Source organism: Pieris brassicae, chromosome 3 (genome assembly GCF_905147105.1).
Source record: "Pieris brassicae chromosome 3, ilPieBrab1.1, whole genome shotgun sequence".
NCBI classification, from domain to species: Eukaryota; Metazoa; Arthropoda; class Insecta; order Lepidoptera; family Pieridae; genus Pieris; species Pieris brassicae.
This window is the reverse complement of record NC_059667.1, coordinates 1,355,933-1,369,900: the sequence shown is the minus strand read 5'-3', so window position 1 is coordinate 1,369,900 and position 13,968 is coordinate 1,355,933. Positions and strand designations below refer to the sequence as shown.

Here is a 13,968-nt window from a genome sequence, read left to right as displayed (position 1 = left end):
AATATAACTATTACCATAGACATAAAACTGGACAAAAATAGAGCATGTAGTAGAGTGTATTTCTATATAATTCTCATCTTAACAGTTACTATTTATATCATTGTACACTTATACCTACACCGATAATTCTACAATTCAAAGTGCCATTAAATATAATACTATATATTGGATTGTTAATCATATACAATTGTTTTAACCTACATTGTAACAATAAAAATAATTTAAAATTAATAAAAAGAAAATTAAAACAAATTGTAAATCTTTGATCCCTGTGGCAGTTTGTTTGACAGTTTTACGCTGGCATCATTTCGCTGTATTGCGATAACTATTCATTTAGCGAGGAAAGCACCAGTCACCAGTATTATCTACCAGGCGTCAACTTAAACCTTTAATAAGCGTCTATGCACTAACCCAACGGCCCAAGAGTCTCTACTCCAACCAGAACAAAGTCGGAGTTGGAGGAAAGACTGTTATATTTGAGCCGTTTCTTATTTTCCGCCTGCACTGCGGCCGCCCCAGACTTTTGGCTTGTTCGAGGAAGGTGAGACGTGGCTAACGTGTCTACACAAGTGATACTCTATACCAAAGCCCGGCCCATCTTCGAAGCGATCATTGACATTCCATCCGGCCGCTTGCCATCGTCTCTAGCGATTCCTGTTGGCTGCAAAACGGCCAGAACATAGATACATAGATCCTATAACTAATAACATAACGAGCAGCGCTTGTGAACTCAGCCAATCTATAAACAAGTATGTCTAGAAAACTTATTTTCTAGATGTATCGCTCGCTGAGTGGCCGCTACACAAGTTGGAGTGTACACGCGAATTCAAAATTTGTTCCATCTGAGGTTCTTGCTTGGAGCTCGTAGAATCATCGCTCCATTATATCTACATTATACACCTGATCCGTGAGTTTACTAAAAAAGCGAGCTCAGAACAAACAACGCGACCCAGAACAAACAGGGCCGGTAAATGCATACTGTTAGTTAGTTATGGTCATCTTTACCTACACTGAATGTTTAACTTCCGGGTGGTTTCTTGTATGTTTTCCATACCCTCGGATGGTTACGATTTAGCGCCAAATCTCGCGGTAATCCGGAAGTGTAATTTAGGCAATGAAATATAAAAAGTCTGCACTTTTCACAAAGTTTTTAGTTTTTAGTATGTCAGAAACACACTTGTATGTCGTGCTTCATCCAGGTATGACCTGGAGCAAAAACAAACGCGGCTCTGACAAAAGCTTCATTACCCCCAATTAATGACACACCACGAACACAAAATGTATCTGGATGATATTTGCGAACGGATCGTGAAGCAACTTCAAATAAGAAATAAAAATGAAATAGTTTCACAGCCTCCGGCGACACCATATGTTTCGGCATCCCATGGAAAATATTCCAGAAGATTGCAGTAAATGTTCATGTTAGGTTCATTTCCTATACACATATACGTAAAAGTGAGTTTTATTAAGGCCTCATAACGAAAGAAATTCTGAATATTATAAATTACAGTAGTATTTCTATTAAAAACTTACAAAATATTTTTTTTTTAACTTGGAACCTTTAGGAAGATTTAAAACACGCAAACCCATACAAATAATAATGTGCTGGGAATCAATCACTGAACAGTCGGGCAAAAACTTTTCTATTACATAATTAAAATAGTACACATGACAGAGTATCATCTCCTTAAGATACTGTAAGTAGTGTTATTGGTGAATTTTTCTTATGGTAAATGTCTTTGTGTAGAGGCAATTTATATAAAAAATACTTAATTAAACAGGAGATATATAATGAATTTTAAAGTTTGTGACGGATTTAAATGTTGAGGAATGGATTATAAGACACTGTTTTTAATTTTTATAATGTAATACTGAAATAGGCGTTCAAGTGTATTATAATTCAAAGTTATTCCACAATAATTACAACTTAATGAAAACTCCAGGGAAATATTAACTAAAATATATATGAAAAACTGAAGCAATATCTTCATCGAACATTTAAGTATTAGTTTTATATTACAGCACTGATAAATAAGATAACAATTTCAAGACCGTGTAGTAATGATCTAACCCTTAAAAAAAACAATAACTAAAACTTAGTGACGATTCGCGCTTTGTTGTTGCCTCCAGAATTCCTCCCTATTCTCCAAAAAGCGTATGGCCTCCTCCGCCTGCTTCAGCACGACGTCATTTTTCTTATCGGCAATAGCTAAGTCAGGGTTCTTCAGAAGATTCTCTAGATAGAGTTTATCAGACATCAGCTGGCCCAGCACCGGTCTGGATTGTTTACTATTCCTCTTACCACCGCTTTTCACTTGTTTTACGGATCCTATTGTATTCTCTATGGCTTCCTGAAAAAAGTTTAATGCTTCATGAGGTAAACTTTCCTTGCAAGGCATAACTAGTGGCGTTATAACGTCATGGGATTGGGCCTCCGATTTATTTCACTGTGATCAGTGTTCGTGATCATTTGTCAATCTAATAGGCAAGTAAGTAATCAGTCTCCTGTGCCTGAACATACGCCGTCTTTTTAGGTCTAAGGCGGTTTAATTACGATGTTGTCGTAAGCTCGTAAGTTTGTAAGCTAACCTATGCTTTAAATTAAACCTTTTTTGAAGTTAGACTTTCTTTATCGGCGAGGGAAAAAAAATTACCGTCCCATTTTACCGTTACGCGCCATCTTATTCTTGTCCCTACCACGGTTGATTCTAAGAGATTCAAAGCCATTAAAAAGAAAAATATATAATAACGTTAACAATGATAGGAATAATTCTATTACAATTAATGAAATTCTGTTATAATATTAGTAGTAATAAGGTAAAATGAAATAATTGTATTATTTGTATTCATGTTTATGACAATAAAAGCCTTTTGTTAAACTTTAACCAATTTCTGTAAAGTTGCATATATCATTTTTCGAAAAATAAGTACATAATACACTAGTACACGCACAATTTTTTTTTTAATTTGTACTCTCGTAAGCCAAAAACAATATTAAATAGTTACCTGTGCTTTTTGAACGCCAAGTCTAAATTCACTTAAATCAGGTCGTGCGCGTAGGCCTCTATGGTAATGTACTAGACTCATTTCGAATTCCCCACAATAGTATAAGGATTCAGCCTTCTGGAGTAAAGCTTTTGCGTGTTTCGGATCAAGTTTGAGAGCGGTTTCCGCGTCCTCTAAAGCTGATCGGGGCTCGCCGAGTAGCAGGTAACATTTGCTACGCGCGACGTAGGCGGCCTTGTCCTCTGGTGCTAGCTCAATAGCCTACAACAATAGTTTGATATCCCTAAACTTGACACATTAACTAAGTAACGTGGATGATGAAACACAGAATAAGTTGCGATTCTTTGTGGGAGTTTATACATATATACGTATATATTTTATTTATTCCCCGACTTTATTGTTGTCGGAAGTTTTAGGTAACTAAAATGCGTAAATATATTATCATTAGCAAAATAGCATTTGTAAATAGTATGATTACGTATTATTTATTTATGTTTAAAGCTTTTTGTAAGTATTCTATTTACGGCAAGCTTTTGAATGGTCTTCAAGTTTTGTTTAGCTTTGATTAGCTCTAGTTCAGTGTTGTAGCTATAAATTGGACAGTCCGTCCTGACGGATTGTGTGAAAATATAAAATGTTTTGATAAATATTCCATTTTAATGTTAAAACATACTATTTTATTGTGCAATAGGTATACTACTATATTGATAATTTGGTGATTTCGATAAAAAAGCAATGATATACTCACTCACAAAATTCCTTTTTATCCATTTTTTAAACAAACTAAAGTCCCTTCATTAAATATACTATATCTCATAAACTATGTATGCAATACTAAAATTATCAATTTATACGTGTCTTTTGTAAGGTAGAGCTAACTACAAATCTAATAAAAATATTGAATACTAGTTACGTCCTGTCACGTGTATGTCAGTCGAACTTTTCAGCCTACCGAATCCAGATCAATTCGAATCACAGTCCTTATTGTAAATATACCTTATCCACAAACATCAGCGCCGTACGGTACCGCTCTCGCATCATCTCCGCACGTGCCAACGCTAATAGTGTTCCAGCATCCGCCTCTGCTGGAATTTGTAAAGCACTGCTCCTTTCCGCCTTGTCCTTCATATTGAGGGATAACTTAATGTCCTTAGACCCCATCACAACAGCAGCTGCCCGATCCTTATCAGTGTACAACTCCTCTTGACGAATCCGTCTTTCACGTTTTGGCTTGCGTCTACTCTTTCTCTTCGGCTTGAGAGACTCCTTTCTATCCTCTGGCTGCTCATCTTCAATGGTGTCGGTTTTCTCCGCGGGTGGTGCTCGCTTGCTGATCGAAGCTTTGGGGACTGGGGTTTCCTCCTCCTCATCGCCAACACCGATCCGTACGAAACTTTGTAGGAATTCGGCGTCTTTTGTAGGTCCAAGGATGGAACGAGCTTGTGCTTTTGCGTTGTCTTCGTTGTCCATGATTTACGCGTATGGTTATGTAAAGGGTGTGTGAAGTGTCATTGATTTCGACGCCCCAGCCGTGGTTGTCATGGCGACTGAATGTGTTTTCGCACACTCTTATAGCCTCCGAGTTCAATAGTATGGTAGGACTGGTCGTATGGATGACATGTTGCTTGCATTGTGGACATGGTTATAACGAAATAATTGTATTACAAATATCAATATCCTTATGAGAGTAAATTTCACATTTAAACATTTCCTTATTTAAACTGATAGACATATTAGGTTTTAAAGGCACAAAGATGTTGCTTAAGACAAATAGTCTATTTAAAAGGCATTAAAAATATGCTAGAATGTCTTCTAAGATGTAGTTTATTTATAGACAAAGGTTTTCCTTAATAATTTGATATCCATTGGTCCATGGTATCAAATTGTACTGAAGACCATGGGACAGCTTATATAAGTAGTATAAGTTGCTTAGGTGACAGCTATAGTCAGAGAGCAAACGTGAACAGCAACTTTGTAATTGAATTATAAGTTTTATCTAAAATAGAATAGATTTACCTTTACAAAGATGTATGAATGACTTCTTAATACACCTTTTATTAAAACGGCTGTTTCTAACTGTTGTTGGTGGTTGTGTATTGATAATTAGGTTTTACAACTGAGCTAAGAGCTATTAAACGATCCACTCGTATATAGGAAATAAAGGATAATATTTTTTGTTTAATTATATGTCTACCATCTTACCGTGTTTTGATGTGGTATAAACTCCTATGGCTGACTGCTTGATATCCTAAGGCGATGTTAAAGTTTTTGTCTCCTATTGCGATAAAGTTGTGTCAATGTTCATAGCGCTGATGTCACTTGGGATGACCCGGTACAAAAACACAACATAAAAGTCGTGATTGCAATCGTTATTAGTGGTAACAGAAAACGAGCGCTTTTATCGAACTAGCTTATTCATAAAAAAGAAACTAACTTCACCATTTTAACGTATAGCGTAAACACTGGACAGAAAGAGACATAAGAGTTCCTTATTTAAAGGAATTACTGTTTTCTTATTTAACCAATAACAGAACGTGTATCAAGTCAAATAATTTATTCCAATTAGACCACCTTTGAACGTTAAATAAAATATAAAGATGATTCTAGTCACCACTTCCAAAAGGTAGTTTCATGTGGGCTTTAAAATAGGTTTAACAATATTTTGTATACATTAGTAAAATGATTATTTGTGAAGACAATGTATAGGAATACAACGACAATGTATTCCTAGAATAAAACTAATATACTAAAGTAGGCACAAAGTATTACAAATGCAACAAAGTAAAACAAAACTTAAAAAAAAAACAGTTCTTGCAACGCAGTTCTTCCGTAAGTAGTTGTGAGATCCATGAAATACCTGGCCCGTTTATTCAGTCCCTATTAAAGAAACCTTCTGCTTTAAGTTATTACGTAATTAATTAAAGCCAATAATATCTTATAGTGATCAATATTACAAATCTTTTATGTTTTAAACACAACGAAGTTATAGGGTGTTAAAAATGTCCTGAACTGTTCTGAGACAAGGATGATGACGTGCAGCGTTTTTGCTCGACAGGTCTCTGAAGTTTGCCGATGTAAATACGTCTTAGCCAAAGGCTACTGATATTAGCACTAACCTTAGCAAGCGAAGCAAGAGCCCGCTCATAGTTCCTATTCTTGTTGTGGCCACTGGCTTCGTCTCGGTATTTCTTAGCTTCCACTGGGTTGCTTGTAGACTGCTCAGGGTCTTTTCCACGGCCCATTGTTTAACACTTAAACTATAAAGTATGAAATATCAAAACCCCTCCCCTTATACATAATTTTGATTGACGACGCTGCCCAACCTATATCATTTACTTGAAAATCCACTTTCCCATGAAATATACGACAAATATTTGTCAACTGTCTCCCAAATGGCATTCCATTTGACAAATTGTTTTAGGGGAAACTCGTATAACAAACTTTTCGATATTATTACTGTATTGAAAACAAGGCCAAAAATATAATTTTAGAAAATGCTGATCAACTGTGTAATTAAAAATCAGCCCTGGATTAAGGTTAAGGATGGCGGACTCAGTTTCTGCACTTAGATTCATAATTGGTCTGTTGTGCGTAAAGTACTGGCTAATTTAGCCAGCCTAGTTCCTTCCAGAAGCACAGAAGTCTCCTGGGCACTTCACAGGCTTCACGGAGCGACCTCACGGCTCTGAGGATTTCTGCACGTTGTTTGCCACAAGACTATCAGCACTAGGTCCACTAATACTGTCTACCGGATGCCAACCCGCAATAGAACGCCCGTGCACCTAACCCCTCTACAACAGTGTTTCCCAACGTGAGGCCCACGCCTCACAGGGAGTATTTTGGATGTTAAGGTGCTTCTCATAACTTTATAAACGTTATTTAGAATTTGAATTTCAGTTAATCATGATGTTTTGAAAATTCACTTACTGTGTTCCGTTAACAGTTTTCTACTAATTTCTTTCTTTAAGCTGCTGGAAACTGATAGTCTTTCCAGATGTATCCGGATTGTAGAGGCAGGTATTATGAAATTACTTATTATTTATAGACAAGCTTAATGAACCCTAATTTAGTTTTGATATCGGCTCGCGATACCAAATTGTTCATGCAATCCGACAATTCGTTTAAAAGTTGCATGTTTTTATCATAATGCAGAAAAATTGCTGCATCAGCGAGCTTTTTAAATTCTATTTGAAAACTTAAAGTTAACTTCAAAGAAAATCAAATAAGATTTTCGGTTTTTATCACTAAACATTAACACAGGTTTAAGAAACTGGCCGTACAATTCGGCGCGTATTATTATTACAACGATTCATATATTACACAGAATATATAGTATATACATACTTGTACAAGGCTGTACATTTTGCTCACTCAGGCTTTGTTAGTTTTATAAGCGTGGGAAAAACCAAAATCGTCAGAGTTGCGCCCCGAAAGTATAGCCAGACGTAGGCATTCTGTTCGACTGTTACATTGCATTCTTTTAGAATTCTTTTAGCATTCGTTTTATATCGAAATAACATTTAAATATTTCGCATATATACTATTGTTGTAAGCGGTTTATTATAGAGTTAAAAAAATCCTCTATTATTTAAAGCAAACCTGGGAACCGTACAATATTGATAAGAGTATCAAAAAATAAATAAATGTCGCTGAAACCTTTTTAGGTCTAGCCACTGATTTGTGTATCTTTCATTTGTCAATTTAATAGTCAAGTTGGTGATCGGCTTTCTGTGCTTGACACGCCGTCGACTTTTTGGTCAAAGGCAAGCCGGTTCCCTCACGATGTTTTCCTTCACCGTTCGAGCGAATGTTTAATGAGCACATAGACGAAAGTTTATCGGGCGGGGATCAAATCTACGACTTCAATAATGAGAGTCGAACGCTGACGCCACTAGTCCAACACTGCTCTAAGCAATAAGAGTATCAATCTGTTTATATCAGACATAGCTAGCCCAGTAAAGTAAGAAAACAATAATTGTTTGAAACTATAGGTACCACCTATGAATATTAACATATTATTTCATAAGATTCTAATTGATTTCTGGTCAAAAATCGGAAGCGTCAAATCCATATTATAAATTGAGTTAAAGATTAGATATTTGTGTTTTCGACAGATGTATATCATTCGAGTTTAGGTGTATATTAATTACGAAGGCCATAGCCGAAGGTTTCAAAAAAAATCAAATGTTTTAAACTAATTTATTTTAAAAATAAAATTACAATTTAAACTATAATTAAAATACGGTAAGTTGCGAAATAGGAATTCCGCTGACACCATGTAACATTAGGTACGTGTTATTCTTGATATATTGCGATTCCATGGTATAGGGCTACGTAACATATTTAATTAATAATTGTTTGATGTTATTTGACTGAAACCAAATTATCGTTGATGAGAACTCAAAAAATCTTGTCAAAATGCACGAAATTCGGGCGAAATTGCAAGCGGAAGTTATTCTAATAATAATGAACCATCTCCAAGTATTCATCATATAGATTGCACAAAAGTAATCAAATAATTTATTTAACAGAAATACGAGACGATGTCGTAAGGGGTTTTATCCATGAAATATCTAATTTCATTATTTTTGTGGTCGTAAGTCACGAAGGTCTTCGTGATTTAACCAAAGCATAATTTATTGCCCAATGAAAAAATGTTTTGTAAAATAATTGTGTGTCAATCAAAAACGTATAAGTACTGTAGAATTACTAATATAGTTATATAAACGCTAAAATAATTTTAATGAATTGTAGATAGGGTCGCTTTTCCAAGCCAAGAATTTCAAATATCACTACTACATTAAACAATTATAAATTGAATTTTATTATAAATAAAATTTACAGTTTTTATTTTCTCGTAATTCAATTATCAATGGCTTTACAGCCTTTGTGGGCCTAAGACTCGACAAGTATCTTTCGACTTATGTCATACTTCATGCGTCCAGCTTCGGAGAAAGATTACAATAAATATAACAATGTTACATAGAGATTTAGATGAGTGATGTGACTTTTTTCAATTAAAATTTGCTTAAACAGAGGATTGAACTTCAGACTGACCATCTGATATTAAGTCAGATCTAGCTTATGCGGTGGCTTATAGGAGGTAAGTTTTTAATCACATTTTAATGGACTCACGTATACCTGGAAGGATTTAAGGGGGAAAGAAGTTCTCATTTCGAAGTGATTTAAACTCCTGCATGTTTCTAAAACGTAGATACAAAGTTATAGAAAACTGAAAGGCAGTTTTCAGGCTATCGCCCAAAATAGTTTAGATTCAAATATCTGATATCTAAGCAATATCTACGAAAGTTTCGACAACACTTGCTCGGTATCACCAAAACTTTACACTTGACAAATTCGTTGTTAAGTTAACTTTGTAACATGGTATGTTTCGAAATTCTAAACAGTATTCCACTTAAGTAAATGTGTAAGTGGTGGTGGATTTACATATTTTAAAGAAGCTTTTGCCGCCTTTGCCTCTACAAGTGTCATGTTTTAGAATAAACTCAAAATAACTTTATTCAAAGTAAACAAAGACTATTATGAAGGTTAGAAAAGAAGTTAAATTAATTGTAAATTTACATTTACTACCCGTTCGCAAGTCAAGGGGGTAGAGCTGGCAAGAAGCTTTCCGCCACTCTTTTTAATCGCTGTTTTGAGTCACTCAAATTGTTTGAACTAGACATCAATCAAATCAGTCAAATTTATAAAAAGCTTTATTGATTAATTTACGAGGGCCTTGAATTTATTAAGTAATAATTTTCTAATTTCGCTTGGTAGTTTGTTGTAAATACAAATCCATATAAGGAGTGGTTTATCTTCTGGAGCCCGGTTGGTCGTACACTCAAATTGGTTCTGTTTCGAGTATTTTACTGGTGAAAGTCACCATTTGTTTTAAAATCTAGAATATTTTACTCTAGAATATGAAATTTTGTTACACCGAATAACACAATAACAATCTGTAAAACATCAGAAATCCGTCACGAAGAAATCTTTTTATTTCTATGAGGTAGCAGAAAAAAATTGGTTCTCAAATTTGACGCCTCAAAAATCTGCCGCTCCAGTCTACGCAGCCTGCTGGTAAATCCGCTACTGTGTAAGTGTGTTACAATAACTACGACTTAAATATCTTTATTTACACGGAAGACAGGTCCTAGGTTAATGTGACATTGTGTTTAATCTTTTAGTAATAATTAATCCGAGATATTAACTACGAACAGATAATTTTACACCTATTTAAAATTTTACAATTACATAAACCTATTATAAAATTAATCTTAAACATACCTTCAGAAACACGAAATTAAAACAGTATCCAATTCACTAACAACATTCTGTAAGTTTAACACAAACCTTAAAAACTAATTAATGTCGATATGAATGCAAGTTATCAATACGAGGTAAGATTTGCGACTAAACTTGATGACTTTGTCGACCTGTTATAAGGTATTGTATACACTGGTAACGTCAGTTTAATAAGGATGGTTACTAACTATCAAATTTGGTTTAAGAATAATTAATGCTGGGAGAGATTATCAACGTACAGACTATACGTTTCGGACAATTATCACCGCTACCGGAAACAACTTTTTTAATGTGTATTCGATTTGCACAGTCCAGCGTCAATCCCCTATTTCCCGCTTACTGTCGCACCTATTTGAAAGCGTATAAGCGTTTAATATAATTTTAAGTTACTTAAAAAATGTTAATGGATAGCAAACGGTTATTGGGTACTTTTAAAAAATCTCTTAATTGTAATAGGTTATAATATTTTTTAAGTTCTGTTACAGCGCTGCAGCCTGTTATAGATGCAGCCTCATATATCCCGCGAAAATGATTGATACAATGTTTATAACAAGTTTTACCTTTGTTTTTTACAGTTTTTTTCAATGATTTAAAGGGAATTTTCGTTTCAAAAATTTTCCCTACCTGATGGATAACTTAACTATAACCCCTAACTTCTAGTTCTTATGCTATCATTTATTTATTAAGTTTACACATAGACATAAATGTTAAAATAAATAAAGATATATAGGAAATAAAAAAATACTAGCATTTTTTGCTTATTGTTCTAATCGAAAACAAAAAAAACATATTACTAACGCTAATGATGTTATTTATTGTGATGAAGGACTATAGGTAAGGCAGGATTTATATAGCCCGCTTATTTTATGTATATAGACAATTTATATGTTGTAATCTATAGTAAATTAATTATTAATGTTATATCTGACATTACTTATGACAATTTTCTTTTAGGCAAGGAAAGTTACCTAAAATCAAACCAAAGAATTTAAGGTAATATAATCTATATTTATACTAAAATTATAACAAGAAAACAAGATAAACGACAACAACAACAATGAATCAGATATAATAATTTAACAAATAAATCTATATTATCAGACGTCTCTTACGACGTGTGTGGCAATTGTTACCGACGCAGGCTTTTAATAATCGAATTAAATATACGGAAACTATTTTTTAAGCATAATATATGATAACGTTAAATATACAAACATCTTTTTTCCCCTTCCTATTCGTTAAAAATGGTGACAGTCAATAAAAACAAGGTAACTTTGTAAAATGTCGTTACAAATTACAGTTTTATTTACTTACGTAAAGATTATTTGGGACACGCAACGAACGAAATCACCCCTAATTATAGATGCAAACATTTATGAACGGTAATTTTATCGATTTAAGTGGGTCGCTTTAATAATACGCTCTGAAATGTCAGCATTTTTCCGTCAACGTGGAACTTCCACAACAATATTTACGTTTATTAACAAACACGAATAAACTTTTTGGAATTAGACGCATAGATTATGTTGGAATTACGGAAAAGTTGAACTTTAAAAACTGCTTATAAGAGTAACCGTTTTTCTTTCACCATGATGAAACTTTAGACGTCTAGATGTCCGTTGTTCCACAACTGAGACTTATTTTAGGCAGTTATTGCCACCACTATGTGAGACCAGCAGGCGACTGAAGTTTTTTAGAACTAATTCAACGTTGGATTCGTCATGAAAAGAGAGTACCAATGCTGGCAACGCCGAGCCCTCTGGCAGTGTGAGTGCCAGAGTACAGTATCATTTAACATCAGGTGAAGCCCGTTAGTTATATGACATGGGGATATAAATAAAATTCTTGCTAATCTTTGTAATTCATTTCAATATAATTTTCTGCGCAATTTTCTTATTTATTCTTTCATAAGAACCTTCTCCTGACAATAACAAACACAAGAAAAAAAGAATTAGCGAAATCGGTCCAGCCGTTCACGCGTGATGCCATGACCTACACACCTGACATGAAATAGGTATTCATTTTTATATATATAGATAGAGTAGCCTCTTCAGCCTCTTTTCCTCTCTTATTCCTCGTAAATTCGGCTGTGCACCTACTAAACTTCCTGTCCGTGCGCATTTAAACCTCTGTCATACGGGGAAGGACACCTCGTGAGAAGAAAAAAATGATCACGAAACAGATACTGAAATCTGGACCTTTAAAAGGTTGTAACGTCTCGGTTTTTTGCTCGTAAGTGATTATCAGCACTGTGACATTTTGATGATGACATACCTTTTAGTTTGTTTGATTTCTCTTCTTTGTACAACAAACATTTTTGAAGAAATATTATGATGCCCTAAATACCATGCAAATGCAAAAAGCAAAAGTAAATGCATTCACTAAGTCAATCATGCTATTTTATTGTTTTTTGAAACTTTGTATGCTGCAATAAGATTTAACTTTCTATTAACGGTTAGGCTTGCACGCAATGGAGACATTCTCGTGCAAGTATTTAATGCATTACATTACTATTTCTTAACTTATCATCATATTGTTACGAAGACGGGTCGACTGCAATGTTTTTAGATTTTTCCACTAATTAGAGATCTTTTCAGCAGGCTGTAATATGATTTCTGACCGTTTCAGGAGAGGGTCAATCACATATTAGAAAATTGTAATTTCCATAATGTTATCCTAGTTTTCAGGAAGCTGAAACCTTTTTTCAGTCGGTTTCAGAACATGTGTAGTAGAGTGAAGTTTTCAGGAGGCCCCTTTTTATGCGTTTTCAGGCCTAGGTATACCCCTTTGATGAAGGAATATTCTAGACCGAACTTTCTAGGTGTGAGACAAGGACGAAATGATACGAGAGAGAGAGAGAAGATCAGAACTTTCTCGAAACTAGACTGAGCACTCTAGAACGCCGAACGACAAGGACGGAGCAACGTGCGAAAGAGACAAAGAGTGCGGACGTTCTAGAATTGTACAATCGCTACTCAGTAGCAAGCCCGCCTAGAAAGTTCTCGAATATTGTTTAGAATTATTCCCAGGGATATATAAGCGAGCCGAAACGCGACCAGTCACCTTTAGTTTGGAATGCGATAACAGGAGAGAAACACCGAAGCGATAAAGTGAATACAAGTGATAAAGTACTGTGTAAAGTGTGCATAAGTGAAGTAATTAGAGACTGTTTTTGTGTGTGTTGTAAGTGCATTTCTGTAATTAATTTGTGCCCATAAATTCCTCATTGATTTTTCAAGAAATAAACCCTTGAATCAAATCTACGGCATTTTCTATCCGATCCCCTAGCTAGTAACAATATTTATAAAGGATCAGTATTCAAATTAAGTTGACACAGGCATAAGTAATGCTTGGAAACGTTTCACTATATTTAAAAACAACACAATGTAAACACAGTAGGAAACCATTTTATATAAAAGTCGATTAGGTATGGTATAAATTAAGGTAATAATAAAACACATACATGAAAATATTTTAATGTATAAACTCTGCAACTATAACAGATACATCATTTCATGTAAATATTCTTCTTTGGTTCTAATAACAATACCAACTACTTTCATTCTTAACTTACGTAAGTGAATAGGATTTCGAACAAAACCGTTTTACCATTATTCAATATGAAAATTATCGGCGCTGAATTATCCGAACGTTCAT

General features: G+C 34.5%; 1 protein-coding gene across 1 annotated transcript; it reads right to left on the bottom strand.

Moving 5' to 3' along the window:
* Positions 1-2,070: 2,070 nt before the first annotated feature.
* Positions 2,071-4,476, bottom strand: LOC123707559 (outer dynein arm-docking complex subunit 4). Its single transcript, XM_045657690.1, has 3 exons — positions 4,003-4,476; positions 3,007-3,267; positions 2,071-2,351 (listed from the first exon to the last, which is right to left on the bottom strand). The coding sequence occupies exons 1-3, from the start codon at positions 4,474-4,476 to the stop codon at positions 2,097-2,099; spliced, it is 990 nt and encodes a 329-aa protein (XP_045513646.1). The 3' UTR covers positions 2,071-2,096.
* Between the last annotated feature and the right edge of the window lie 9,492 nt (positions 4,477-13,968).